Source organism: Camellia sinensis, chromosome 10 (genome assembly GCF_055761805.1).
Source record: "Camellia sinensis isolate YWXY chromosome 10, ASM5576180v1, whole genome shotgun sequence".
Lineage (NCBI taxonomy): Eukaryota > Viridiplantae > Streptophyta > Magnoliopsida > Ericales > Theaceae > Camellia > Camellia sinensis.
This window is the reverse complement of record NC_138970.1, coordinates 166,453,098-166,467,819: the sequence shown is the minus strand read 5'-3', so window position 1 is coordinate 166,467,819 and position 14,722 is coordinate 166,453,098. Positions and strand designations below refer to the sequence as shown.

At 37.1% G+C, this 14,722-nt stretch overlaps 1 protein-coding gene across 1 annotated transcript in view; it reads left to right on the top strand.

Moving 5' to 3' along the window:
• LOC114258833 (uncharacterized) overlaps nucleotides 1-12,530 on the top strand; it is a 44,007-nt gene extending 31,477 nt beyond the window's left edge. The window contains exons 2-3 of the mRNA XM_082892799.1: nucleotides 6,134-7,623; nucleotides 11,992-12,530. Of these exons, the coding sequence (XP_082748925.1) occupies nucleotides 6,205-7,623; nucleotides 11,992-12,003 (1,431 nt within the window). The 5' untranslated portion in view covers nucleotides 6,134-6,204 and the 3' untranslated portion in view covers nucleotides 12,004-12,530. The remainder of the gene's footprint in view (nucleotides 1-6,133; nucleotides 7,624-11,991) is intronic.
• Nucleotides 12,531-14,722: the final 2,192 nt, after the last annotated feature.

Genomic DNA, 14,722 nt, shown 5'->3' with positions numbered 1-14,722 from the left:
AATTTTTTGATGGGTCTATTGTACCTGATCAAAGCAAACTCCACTGTTAAATCTTGTTGTGTAAATGTATTCATTCAATTAATTCCCTTTTCATACTTCTCCGTATATCCATTTTTATCATTTTTAATTGGGATGTATGTTGGACTTTATCTATGTATTTCTTTGTGTTATATACGACAAAGGGCCATAAATGGGAAATTTATAATTAGTTGAGGAGGCATGATTTTCATCTTTATTTATGAGGGATGTCTGACTAGTTCTAGAGGGATTGGGTATAGTTGTCAGTGTTTGTCAATCTACCAGTCAAACTGATATATTTGTGCTAAAAAGTATGAATTGGTTTCCTGTGTAATAAGTGATGGTGAATTACTTAAGAAAGTAGTGTGCAACATCCTAACACACTTAATTATTAGTGAATATCACTTTGATCTCCTCATCTATGAACTCATCCATTTTGACCTCCTCATCTATGAACTCGTCCATTTTGACTTCCTCAACTATGAAAGTGTATTACTTTTACCCCCACCAGACCACATTCAAAACGGGTGTATTTGTACGATTTTCATATTTAATGGGGTCAATATGTCTGAGTTTATAAATGAGGGGTCAAAATGATATTTGCTAATAGTTGAGGAAGTAGTGTAATTAACCTCAAATATAATATATAATTTTATATATGTATATATGTATAAAAATATACACAATGATTAAAATAAATTGTGCCTTAGGATATAATCTGGTGGATGTTAAAGAACAAAGGGGTGACAAAAGGTTACATTGATGTGATTAGGGATATGTATGAAGGTGTGATTACCACTATTAGATCGTCGGCCGGAGAAATAAGTGAATTTCCAAATACTATAAGGTTACCTTAAGTCCTTATCTTTTTGCTTTAGTTATGGATGAGTTGACGAGAAATATTCAGAATGATGTGCCATGGTGTATGCTTTTTGCAGATGATATCATGTTAGTGGATGAGACTAGAGAATGAGTTAGCACTAAGTTGGAGACTTGGAGAGAAGAACTTAAATCTAAAGGATTTATGATAAGCAGAATTAAGACATAATACATGGAGTGCAATTTTAGTAACAGTAACAATGGAAACAGAGGATAAGTGAATAGAGACATGAATCGCCTTAATTTGACTAATGATATGGCCTTGGATAGAGTCGAATGGAGAAGAAGGATTCATGTAACCGATCCCATTTGATAGGACTTAAGACTTGGTTTGGTTTGGTTTGGTTTGGTTTGGTTTGAATTAAAATGAATTATTTTTCCCAATATAACTAAATTGTATATATATGTATATAATAAAACCACTTAATTCAATATAATTAATTGGTTTGTTTTTTGTTACTTGATAGGGATGAAATGTTGTCATTTTATGCATTATGCAAACAAAAACAAAACTAAATTGCAATGAATCTTATTGAATCGCAGTGGATGGCAGTGAATTGTAAACTGAATCACGTGGTTTACTCATTTTTTGATTCAATAGCACGATTCGAATTGTTTTGGTTGAAAATAGTATGGCATAGTTGTTAGTCAAATCAAATTTATTTATTTATTTATTTTTTTTTTTGTGTGGCAATTAGCATGTGAATGTCAGGCACCTATTGTTAGGGAATTTGAGGAGCCCACAAACGCACTGCAAATCCGGCCTAATTCGGAGAAATTCCAGAGTCCACATACCTAATAATAGGGCCCAAAATATATTATTTGGAACTCATACCCACTTAAAAGCTTAAGTCCATAAGTAGAGAACCCATCTAATGTATATTGAGGCCATCTCTTTTACTCTTTATCTGATGTGAGACTCTATCTTCACAAATGTTTCAACAATCTCTCCCTCATGTGTGAACTAAACATTGGGCCACTCCTTGCTCCATAGTCTTGATCTTTCAAGAGCAAGTTCATCATAGATTATACGCATTCTCCTTTAATCTTGATCTATAACTCTCCAACATTTAGTACAACTTGGGCCACCCGCACACACTGCATCGTGAGTCACCATACTCCATTGAGAGTAACCATATTCCATTGAGAGCCACCTTGTCGCGGTCCAACCTTGCCCTATGCACTAGGAATTTTCTTTGCTCCATCTAAAGTCATCATGGATTTTTCTTGCTCCATCGGGCGTTTCTGTGCAAACCCAAGCCCAACAACATTGATGCTCCAAGAGAGCCCACCTATAGATCACTAGCCATTGGCTTTAATACTAGTTGTTAGGGAATTTGAGGAGTCCACAAGCGCACTGCAAATCCGGCCCAATTTGGAGAAATCCCAGAGTCCACATACCTAACAATAGGGCCTAACATACATAATTTGGAACTCATACCCACTTAAAAGCTTAGGCCCATAAGTGGAGAACCTATCTAATATATATTAAGACCCATTTCTTTTATTCTTTATCTGATGTGGGACTCTACCTTCACATGCTCCAACACCTATATCATATTCACCATGGAGAACGTGAAATGTCCAACAAAACATAGTTGAAATATGAAATTTTATATGGAAATGTGCACTTATATTTTTCTATAATTTATCTAAAAAAGACAGTATTACTTAGGGTATGTTTGGTAACGTTTATGTTTTCAGTTTATATTTACAAAAATTTTATAAACTGATTTTTGTTTATTTTAAGAAAAATATATATTACAAACGCGTTTGGTAATTGACAAAATGTTTAAAAAAAATTTAAAATATAAAAAAGAGTGAGAAATGGCAAGTGGTGGCAAGTGGCGGCGGAAAATGGTGATGGAAAGTGGTGGCGGTGGGTGGTGGGTAGCTGGTGGCGGTGGGTGGTAGCCGGTGGGTGGTGGTGGTGGTAGTGGTGGTGGTGGGTGAGTGGGTGACGGTGGCGGGTGGTAGCGAGTGGGTGGTGGTGGTGGTGGTGGCGGCGGGAGGTTGGTGGTGGTGGTGGCAGGTGGGTGGCGGATGGCGGGTGGTGGTGGATGGGTGGGTGACGGTGGCGGGTGGTGGGTGGTAGCGAGTGGGTGGTGGTGGTGGTGGTGGTGATGGTGGTGGTGACAGGTGGTTGGTGGTGGTGGTGGCAAGTGGGTGGTAGTGGTGGTGGTGGCGGCGGGAGGTTGGTGGTAGTGGTGGCAGGTGGGTGGCGGATGGCGGGTAATGAGGGGTGGTAGCGGGTGGGTGGTAGTGGTAGTGGGTGACGGTGGCGGGTGGTGGGTGGTAGCGAGTGGGTGGTGGTGGTGACGGGTGGTTGGTGGTGGTGGCAAGTGGGTGACGGGTGGTGGTGGTGGGTGGGTGGATGACGGTGGTGGTGGCAGGTAGGTGGCGGATGGAGGGTGGGTGATGGTGGTGGGTGGGTGGGTGACGGTGGTAGGTGGTGAGTGGTAGCGAGTGGGTGGTGGGTGGTGGTGGTGGTTGGTGGTGGTGGCAGGTGGGTGACGGATGGCGGGTGGTGGCTGGTGGGTGGGTAACGGTGGCAGGTGGTAGGTGGTAGCAAGTGGGTGGTTGTGGCGGTGATGGTGGCAGGTGGTGGGTGGTGGTGGCAAGTGGGTGGCGGGTAGGTGGCGGGTGGCGGTGATGGGTGGGTGGGTGAAGGTGGCCGGTGACGGTGGCAGGTAGTGGGTGGTGATGGTGGTGGTGGTGGTGGCGGGTGGTGGTGGTGGCAGGTGGTGGTGGCAGGTGGGTGGCGGATGGCGGGTGGGTGGTGGTGGTGGCAGGTGGGTGGCGGATGGCGGATGGGTGGTGGTGGTGGGTAGGTGGGTGACGGTGACGGTGGCGGGTGGTGGGTGGTAGTGAGTGGGTGGTGGTGGTGGTTGGTGGTGGCGGCAGGTGGGTGGCGGATGGCGGGTGGGTGACGGTGGCAGGTAGTAGGTGGTAGCAAGTGGGTGGTTGTGGCGGTGGTGGTGGCAGGTGGTGGCAAGTGGGTGGCGGGTGACGGGTGGTGGTGGTGGTGGGTGGGTGGGTGGTGGTGGCGGGTGGTAAGTGGTAGCGAGTGGGTGGTGGGTGGTGATGGTGGCGGCGGCGGTGATGGTGGCGGCGGCGGCGAGGGGTGGGTGGTGGCGGCGAGTGGGTGACAGGTGGGTGGTGGCTGGTGGTGGCGGGTGGTGGCTAGTGGTGACAGGTGGATGGTGAGTGGTGGTGGCAGGTGGTGGTGGTGGGGGGTGGGTGGTGGGTGGTGGTGCCGGAAGACGGTGGTGGAAAATAGTAGCGGGTGGTGGCTAGTGTTGGGTGATAAAAAAAAAAAAAAAAAAAACTCAAAACTCAAAACGGAAACACATTTTTTGTGTTTTCATTTTTTGGCCAAATTTATAAACTGAGACCACTGATTTATAAATCAAAAATTTTACCAAACAAGTTTTTATTTGAGTTTTTAAAATTTTTGTAAATATAAACGAAAACTGAAAACGTAAGTGTTACCAAACGGCACCTTAGATGTTTCAAGGAATAAACTCAAATAATCTTAGTTTAGTCTTGCCTAAACTGTTAGGAACCAGCTAGATGACTCCCACATCACCAATCCACTTCCTTCGAGCCCAAACTTAGACTAAGGCCTCGTTTGGGAACCATCTCTTTTAGCCAAAAAGTCAAAAAGTTACTAAATTAGCCAAAAAGCCAACAACTCATATCAAAAAGTCAAATATTCTCTTTTCTCTCTACTTTTTGCACATCTTTTCGTAAAAAGTCAAAAAGTCATCCCAAATATATTAGTTTTTTTTAGCTCATATTTTAGCCAAATAGTCAAAAAGTTACTAAATTAGTCTGTTCCCAAACGAGGCCTAAATCACATGATACCTTGTTTCTTGTTAGTATTTGAGTTGATTTTGGACTCCTTTTCGTTGGCATTATCCTTATTATGACTGTTTGCTGTTTTTTTTTTTTTTTTTTTTAACCTTAGAAAGAGTGTCAAATGTTGAATTGTAACACAACAATTAATAAACCTGAGTACAAAACGTTAGTACACAACCACACACTAATATTCTTCATTTATTCACTCATACTCAAAACTTATACTATACAACAAATACACTAGGACACCACACTTTATATAATCATACAAGACATTCAAGCACTCACACTTGGACTTTGCCTCTTCCTTACACACATAATGGAGATCCAAATGTCTCCTATTTATACTAGTACACACCAAACTTCAACCATACATTGACTTAGGTAAAATTAGTGGTTGGTAAATGGTGAAGTTTGAGTAGGTAAAATGAGTGGTTGGTAAATGGTGAAATTTGTGTAGTTAAAATGAGTGATGAGGAATTTACTTCTAGAACATTCAAGTGTAGTAGAGAGAGAGCTCTCAACATCAAACCTTCTCATAGTACCACAATTAGATATTTTGGAACAACCTCTCCCCATTGGTTTGTTGCCATAAAGTTCTAACCAATTTTCAAGTCCTTAATAACATTTATTTTATTTTATTTTTTTATAGAAGCATCTGGAATTTTTATTTTTAAAAATAATAGCATGCTCTTGTGTTCCTTTATTGAACCATGTTTGAGGATAGTAATTAATCTTCCTCCTTAGCTTGCAAAAACAAACCCTTAAAAGTCAAACTAGTAACACTAATTTAAATATGCAAAAACAAACCCTTAAAAGTCAAACTAGTAACATTAATTTTAATAGTGGATTAATCTTCACTGTTTAGCTTTTAATATGCAATAATGTGATAATAGAATGACAATTCAAAATATCATATTTAACTGTGTCTACTAGACTAATAGAATATAATGATTTTTTTTATATGTATAAATAAAAGTCAAACTAGTAACACTAATTTAAATATCATTAGATCATGATAATGTATATAAGTGCCCATATAATAAATTTTACTTTCATCTAAAATGTAAAAATAAAAATAATAACTAGTTATCTCCATCCATCCAAAATGTAAAAAATAATAATAATAACTAGTTATTTTTTCTTTAAAAAAAAAAAAAACTGCGGGTTTCGGGCGGGTCGGGTTCGACCCGAACCCTATCTTTTGCTAATTTCTTGACCCGCACCCGCCCGCCTACCTACATCGAAACTGCCCAAAACACTGCGATTAGGGTAGGATCGGGCAGTTCTTGCGGGCGGGTGGGTTTGTTGCCCAGCCCTAGTAGACACTAATGTTTGCAATTTTTTTGGTTTTTGTTTTTTTGACAACTACTAGGTTGTTGAAGCTCACTCTGTGGGGCAGCTTAGGAGGGAGGTGAAGACGCTGCATCCTACAGGGAGACATTGATGACGAGAACAACAGGTTCGGGAAGTCCACCATCATCGTCTTCAGCACCATTGCGTCGATCACGTTCAAGATTCCGACAGTCATCATCATCATTGCAACGGCGGCAACGGTCATGGTCTCCACGATCCGCATCATCATCACCATCGGGCGGTCGACGATCGCGGTCTCGGTCATGGTCCCCAGTAGCCTCCTCATCTAGACCCCCAATAGCACCATTACCAATATCATCAGAGGCAACAATTGCAGCAGTGGAAGATACAAAGGCTCTGTACATGTTCTTCATATACTCATCGGGTCCAATTAATTATTGTCTGTATGCCTTCAATATGCCTAATCCTGTTCTTCCTCTTCCTCCATTACAACCTTGCAATCAGTTCAGAGAATTGGAGAAGACTATTTATCCCATCCTTGAATTTCCATTTGGAGAATACCCAGAATTTATGTGTTGCGTTGAATTAGACATGAAGTTGTACTTTTTTGGGGGCCGACTCAGTTGTCGTGCCGAGAGACAGAGATCAAAAGGGAAGGATTGGGATCTCAATGACACTTACCCGCCGGATGTCCATGTTCTCGATACCACCACCATCTCCACCAACACTATCGTTACCAGTAACCGTCCATCTGAGTTGTTGAGGAAGGGTACTGCGATGATTTGTGGGAAGCCGAATCCTTATGCATTTGTGGCTCACAAGAAGATCTACGCCATTGCAACTGGTATGCGGTTCGATTACAAATCGATGAATCTATCACGATTTGAAGTCTTTGATTTGGACTCTAATAAGTGGTCAATCCTCCCTGACCCCCCTACGAACAAGAAACTCATTGGTCATGCTCTGGTTGACAGAAGGGTCTTCATATTAACCTTGGAAAATGAAATCTTCTCTTTTAACGTGGACACATGTGTATGGGTTCGGTTCTCAAAGTACCGTCGGGTCCTGTCTTATTTTGACAGGAGCGCTGTGTTTGTAGAGGATACCCTCTATTCCATTTACAATTACACCGTCGCTGCATTTGGACCGACCTCAGAGTCCGAGCCAGAGGCTAAAGCTAAAGGATTGTTCGACCGTATGGCACTGTTGTCCTCAGATGTAGGTGATGCTATTGAGCATAATCTTCAAGTAACATGTCCTTCGGCTTACCTAGTTCATTTGGGAAATCGGATTTTCTATTATGTCTCGACTGGCAGCCTTCCGGACCCTAAAATCCCTGACCACTTATACTATGAAGATACTGAAAGGCGAAAAATTAGCATCATTACCTTTGAGGTTCTCAGAGAAACCTATTCTGAATCTTCTAATGAAGGAGACAAAACTTTCGTCCAGTCAAAATTGTTGCGCACCGCAGAATTTGTTGCCAGAAGCAAATGTGGCGCCATTGTTGATATTGGTTTTCTTCTAGGCTGCTTCTTAATTTCCACTGTAAGCCCCTTTTACTTCTTTTTAACTCCATTCTTGTTTAACATGCACAATTTGCTCCCTTATATGCTTTTTCCTTCATAGAGGAAAAAAAATGATTTTTGTTTACTTTTATATATTTGTTAAGGTTCAACTATACTTTGAGACACACTTGTAGTAGGCATATGTGAAGAGGATTTCAGATATTGCAACCACTATAATGGTGCTACTCTTGATTTGTATGATCAAACAATAGAACTTAGGTTGGCATTATCCTCTAGACTCTGAGACGCAGTATTGGGTGTGGTATAAGGGTTGAGACATGCAATTAAACATGTGCTGCCTAGTGCCTGCAGTTGTGACCAAGATGGAGAAAATCATATTTTTGTTCACTATAAGTTCCAGTTCATTATTTCTGAACATGTTCCCTGCCTGAATAGATGGTAATAGGTGTTTTTTATTTATATTTATATGGCCGATTCCCTATCTAGACCTCCAATTTTATGCACAAGTATTATTTCTTCCTGGATAAACAAGAAAATTATTGGCCACCATGACAAATTCATGTTGTTTTTGTAGCCTTAAAAAATTTAAGGCTAGATATACTTGCAGTGTTAAAAAATCTATGGCTATTTTGACTTGCAATGTTTTTTGTAATAATAAGCAAAGTAATACCTAGGGGAGCCGAACAGCTCGAGATAAGCGTGAGCTTGGCTCATTTAGGATTTGTTCAAGCTTGATTTGAAGGTAAAATGAGTCCATTTTAAGCTTAAAATCACTGTTCGTTTGGTAAGTGAGCCGAGCTTGAGCATCCTGTTTTTTTGTGGCTCAATATAGTCTGCTCAATTGACTGGATTTCAAATGGATAAGGCTATATGTCACCTATAAATAACAATCCAATTGAATCTTTTACATCACTAGAGCAGTGAAACCAAAGCAGGAATATAGTAGAGGTATTCATACTAATATGAATCAAGGAGGTTACTTTATAGCCTTGCTTTTTTTTCTTTTTTTTTTAAACTTTTTTTGAGGCAGTCATATAGTTTGTTTGTATAAATTGACCAAGATTAACTCTCTAGCAAGACATTAATACCCGTCATACAATTCTAGTTAAAGTTTTCTTTTGTATTGAGATGAGCTAGGACAAATTTATATTAGATTGCTATTTGTAACGCGGTTTGTAGTTTGTTCTAGCTAGTAAATATTGGTTTATATGATTGATAGCTGTTATTTTTTCAAATGAACTTGACCTTTTTTGGTTTACAGGATTTTTAGACGTCACTTTTTTTATTATACCTTTAGGCTTTAGTTGGTGGCTGGCTGGGTCACAACAAAACTTTTTATTCGATCCATTTCTCATGCGGTAAATAGGATTTTTGATTATGACTAGTATAGAAACACATGTGTTGCATGTGGATTTGATTTAGTAAGGAAATAATTTAATCAACATAGGAAGATTTAATATTCAAATAGTTTTGTTAATTTGGATAATTATGCATCTTAATTGCACATTTAGAAATTGTCAAAATTTTCTTTGGCATTGTCTGTTAAACTTATAACCGCAAGTAATGACACCAAGTGGACAGATTGTTAATGCCACAAATGGCATTATGGCACTACAGATAATGGTTGACCATTTTAGAATTCCTTAAGCGGTATCAATTTTAGTTTCTCATACCCAACAAAAGTCCTTTTGTGAAGATTGGAAGTAGACAGTAAAGGAGTGCATGCTCCCATAACAGCAGAACGAGGTCATACATTGAGAAAGTGAGACACTGACCATCTAAAGGTATCCCACTTAGGCCTTTGAACATAATCTAATACAATAAATGAATTCCTCAACAACCACAAAGAGGGTCAAGGTAATTAGGGTAGATGTTGCAAACATAATCACACACCAATGCGTCAAATGCCCTACACAACCATAAATGTGGCTATAAAACGAAACAGATTTTCCGGTCCAAGTATCCATCATCACTATCTCAAAAGCCCCAGGCAAGAAGCAATGGTGACTCCGTCCGACAACAATCAACTTTGAAAATATCCCAGCATCAGACCTGCAGATTTATAGCACCAGTGAAAGCCATTCGAGGAATAGCAATGACAATGGTTAGAATTAATAATAGAAGCTCAATCAACTAGCAGTGCTAAATTGGAAACATCATGTAATTGAATAGAAGAAGAATTTATAGTTTTCTCAAAACTCCATCAGACAGCAACCAACTCAAAAAGTATCTTAACATCATTAGGCCTGCAGATTTATAGCACCACCAATGAACCATTGAGGAGTAACAACAACTACAACCTAACCAATTTTCTTAGCCAGTGAAAATAAAATGTCCTCCCTCTCCCAGTTTTGATTGGGTATATCTCTCATCTATTGATCAAAATATGTAGGATCCGAAGAGAAATTTTTTCCATACACTTGATTGACCATCAAATGATATATATTCTAAACGTAATTGACCATTAACCAAAAATGCATACTACAAAAGGTAAACGGTAGTTTCATTGGTTTCATTGTCATTTACTTAATAGGCAGTCAAATTTTCACCTCTCAAATAGACTAAAATCTTCACACATCTTAGGGCGAACAACAATAATGTTTTTTTTTTTCGTTTTATTTATATATTTTTTTAATTAGATGACTGCTGAAACTTAATTTGCAAACCAAGATGGGTCCCATTAAATGATTTTCTTTTATAAGAACCTTGTCAAGATTGACCATATAGTTTTAAGATATCCAAGTGATGCTTTGGATGAGAAAATGAGGTATGTATTAGTTTTTCTTACCAATGTATAGGTATGTATTAGTTTTTCTTTCTTGGTTGCCTTATCAATGTATATGTAATTCCACTACCCTTTCATTTTCTTTTCCCTTGGCAAATCCAAAATTTTAAACACAGCATTAGGTTCTAAAAATGTCTGTAATAAACTACTCCATATAGCATTGTTGCAGTGCATCTGATATATTGTATTATTATTAGAGTTGTCTAGTCATTTTTGGGTCATAGCTCATAGGTATCAAATTGGTAGGGTTTGCATAAAGGGTCCAGTGAAAAATGAGTTAGGTTTGTCACAAATAGTTGGTTAATTAAGCCACAAGCCATCATCTTTGAGAGCTTTTGAAACCAAGCCCTATTCAACACAGGTGTGGCGTTGTTTTACAAGTTCAGTCTTGTACCCCTCCATCCCATTTTGTTTGTCCATCTTTTCATTTTGGGATGTCCCAAAAGATTGTCAACTTTGAAAAGTCAAAGCATAAAGTTTGTAAGTTTCGAAATTATCCCTTATAAATAGTTATTTGTATATTTGAAAGTGGGAAATAAAGGGGCACTTGTTGGAAATAGTACCTTTGAATTTGAATTCCAATGCATTTTTTGCATTTCCTTTCAAAAAGTTAGAATTTCCAAAATGGACAAACAAGTGGGATGGAGAGTAATATTGTCCCTTGTCCATTCCTTGCTTGAACAAAAAAAAAACAACTCAGGTCTTTTTGGGGGTGTGCAAATAGAAGCCTCTCTTGATGTCTTTCTTATTCTAATGTTGTCTATGATTATATTATCCAATTATTGACTCCTTGTGAGGTCTGGTGCTCTCTATTAATAAATTAGATCACTATTTGTAATGCAGTTTGTTCTAGCTAGTAAATCTTGGTTTATATGATTGATAGCTGTTATTTTTTCAAGTTTAACTTGATTTTTTATTTTATTTTATTTATACGGGATTTGCTGATGTCAATTTCTAATGTTTCTTGAGTCATTTATTCTTCAGTTGGTGGCTCTGTTACAACAATTTTGCTTTCTTTTCTTTTCAATCCATTTCTCATGCAGAAAGTAGGATGTTTGATTTGACTAAAAGAGAAACAAGTGTGTTGAATGTGGATTTGATTAAATATGGAAATAATTTAATCAAATTAGGAAGATTTAATATTCAAACAATTTGTTTGTTTGGATAACTATGCTTTCTAGTAATTGTCAGATTTCTTTTGCATCATTTTCTAAGCTTATACTACAAGTAAAGACACCGAGAGTACAGATTGTTAATGCCACAAATGGCTTTAGGATTTAGTTGGTGGCTGGATTACAGCAATTTTCTTTTCTATCAGTTCCAGATCTCAGGAAAGAGGATGTTTGATTATGATATTAATGTGGTGTATAAGTATTTTCAATGTCTGATTTCGTGTTACTTTGCATGTGGTGTAGACCTTTTACTTTTTGTTTACTTTTCTTGATTCTAGTTGTTTGTGAGTATTTTCAATGTCTAATTTTGTGTTACTTCGCATGTGGTGTAGACTTTTTACTTTTTATTTACTGTTCTTGATTCTAGTTGCTTGGACTTGCCTTGTTTAGATGCCATTGCATATAACATTTTTTGGTATTGATGTTGCAGAGTGCCATGTAAATTGCAAGATTAGGTGGGGGGAGCATAGGTACTTCTGAAGTATAGCTGGTGCCATGGGTTTGCATTTGCCAGACCCATTTTGGAGAGAATTAAATGGAAAATCAATTTTCCTGGTAATGGATTTATGATGTCTGTCACTATTTTCAGGAACTTTCATGATCAGAAAAGGATGGATATTCTTTTCTGCATGGACCACAAATGCAAGAACATCTGGCAGGCTCATTTGGTCATTTTCTTGCAAGAAATGTTTGAAGTTATTTGCTGCATACTTCGTATCTTTTATTATCTGTTGCTTATTTATTTTATTTTATTTTTATATCTATATTATGTTACTAGACATTGTAGTTTAGTAGTTATGTTTGATGGATGATGTTTATTGATGTTGCTGGTTGAGCACTGGCAACAAGTTCCTCTCTTTTACCATTCGTCCCTTTGATCTCTGCTTACAGATTCTTATGTATGACTGGTTGTATGTTTATTAGTCTTGACATAGATGATGGTGGATTACTGATGGTTATAGTTGTGCATCTGTCTTTGTCGTAGTCCTTCTGTTTCTGATGTTTGGGCAACTTGTTTTTTACCAGTTCATATCTTAATTTGTCAATGACACCTTGCGTTAAGCTTGGTTTGGTTAAAAATAAAATAAATTTAAAATGATAGGAAAATGAAAACAAAAATTATCTTTTTCATATGCATTTGGCTGGGTAAAATATTTGTCCAGAATGTTCAAGGAAATTATTTTTATTATTTAATAGCTCGAAAGTAATAAGAATATTTCCTTTATTTGCCTAAACTAATCATATTTATTTGCTCACAAGGAAGAAGATAAATATGAGGTACGTGTGTTTCTCCTGGAAAATTTTATTACACACTATATACCATATGTATCTTTGGTTACGTTATTTTTTTTTTTTTAGTTATGACTCATTTTTTTTTATTAATTATGATATTATTTTGAAATATTTGGTTATGATTTTTTTTTTTCTTTTAGTTATGGCTCAGAAAATATAGAGTTAAGTTATTTTTATCTATAGTTATAAGATGCTTATGACACACATTCTTCAAAGGATGTGTACCAATGTTTTTCCTTTTTTTCCTTATCTGTTTCCCTCTTTCCCTGAAGGATCTTTCTTAGGTGTGTCTTGCATACAATATACTAGATACTTATATCCTTTTATGTTTTTGGTTATATAAATTTGTGTTATTAGTTATACAAATTTTTGTTCAACTTTATATATTGATCACCTTACAGGTAAAATTAATAAAATAATATATGATATTATATACGTGTAAGTATTGTCACAAAAGGCATAAATTTTTACAAAGAGAGTAAGTGATTTCACATGGTGTTAGTTTTCACAAAAGGTGTAAGTGTTTTTCACAAAGGGGTGTACATTTTCACAAAGAGAGTAAGTGATTCTACAAAAATGGATAAGTTTTTACAAAAGATGTAACTATTTTTCACAAAAAAAGGTAATTTTCACAAAGAAAGTAAGTGATTTCACAAAAATGCGTAAGTTTAAAAAAAGGTGCAAGTATTTTTCACAAAAAAGCGTAAATTTTCACAAAGAGAGTAATTGATTTCACAAAAAGAATAAGTGATGTCACAAAAAAGTATAAGTTTTCATAAAAACTGTAAGTATTTTTCACAAAGAGAATAAGTACTGTATTTTTCACAAAGAGGCATAACTTTTCACAAAACGGCACAAGTTTTCACAGAAAGTGTAAGCATTTTTCACAAAGATGCGTAAGTTTTCACAAAAAATGTAAGTTTCACAAAGAGAGTAAATGATTTCACAAAAAGAGTAAGTGATTTCACAAAAAAGCGTCAGTTTCACAAAAGGTGTAAAGTATTTTGCACGAAGAGGCATAAGCTTTCACAAAAAGACGTAAGTTTTCACAAAAGAATAGGTGATGTATTCTTCACAAAAAAGTGAAAGTTTTCACAAAAGGTGTAAGTATTTTTCACAAAAAGGAGTAAGTTTTCACAAAACGAGTAAGTGATTTCACAAAAAAACGTAAGTTTTCACAAGCAGAGTTAGTGATTTCACAAAAAGACGTAAGTTTTCACAAAAGGTGTAAGTATTGTCCACAAAGAGGGGTACGTTTTCACAGAAAAGGCATACATTTTCACAAAGAAAGTAAATGATGTATTCTTCACAAAGAGGCGTAAGTTTTCACAAAAAGGCGTAAGTTTTCATAAAAGATGTAAGTAATTTAAAAATGAGGCATAAGTTTTCACAAAAAGTCTCAAGTTTTCACAAAAAGACTTAAGTATTTTTCACAAAGAGGCGCAAGCTTTCACAAAAAGGCGTAAGTTTTCATAAAGAGAGTAAGTGATTTTACAAAAAGGCGTAAGTTTCACAAAAGGTGTAAGTGTTTTTCATAACTAGGCATAAGTTTTCACAAAAAGAGTAAGTGATTTCACAAAAGGTGTAAGTATTTTTCATAAAAAGCGTAAGTTTTCACAAAAGGTGTAAGTTTTTACAAAAGGTATAAGTATTTTGCACAAGGAGGCGTAAGTTTTTACAAGAAGACGTAAGTTTTCACAAAGAGAGTAAGTGGTGTATTTTTCACAAAAAAACGTAAGTTTTTACAAAAGATGTAAGTATTTTTCACAAAAAGGCATAAGTTTTCACAAAAAGAGTAAGTGATTTCACAAAAAAACGTAAGTTTTCACAAAAGGTGCAAGTATTTTTCACCAAAAAAAGTAAGCTTT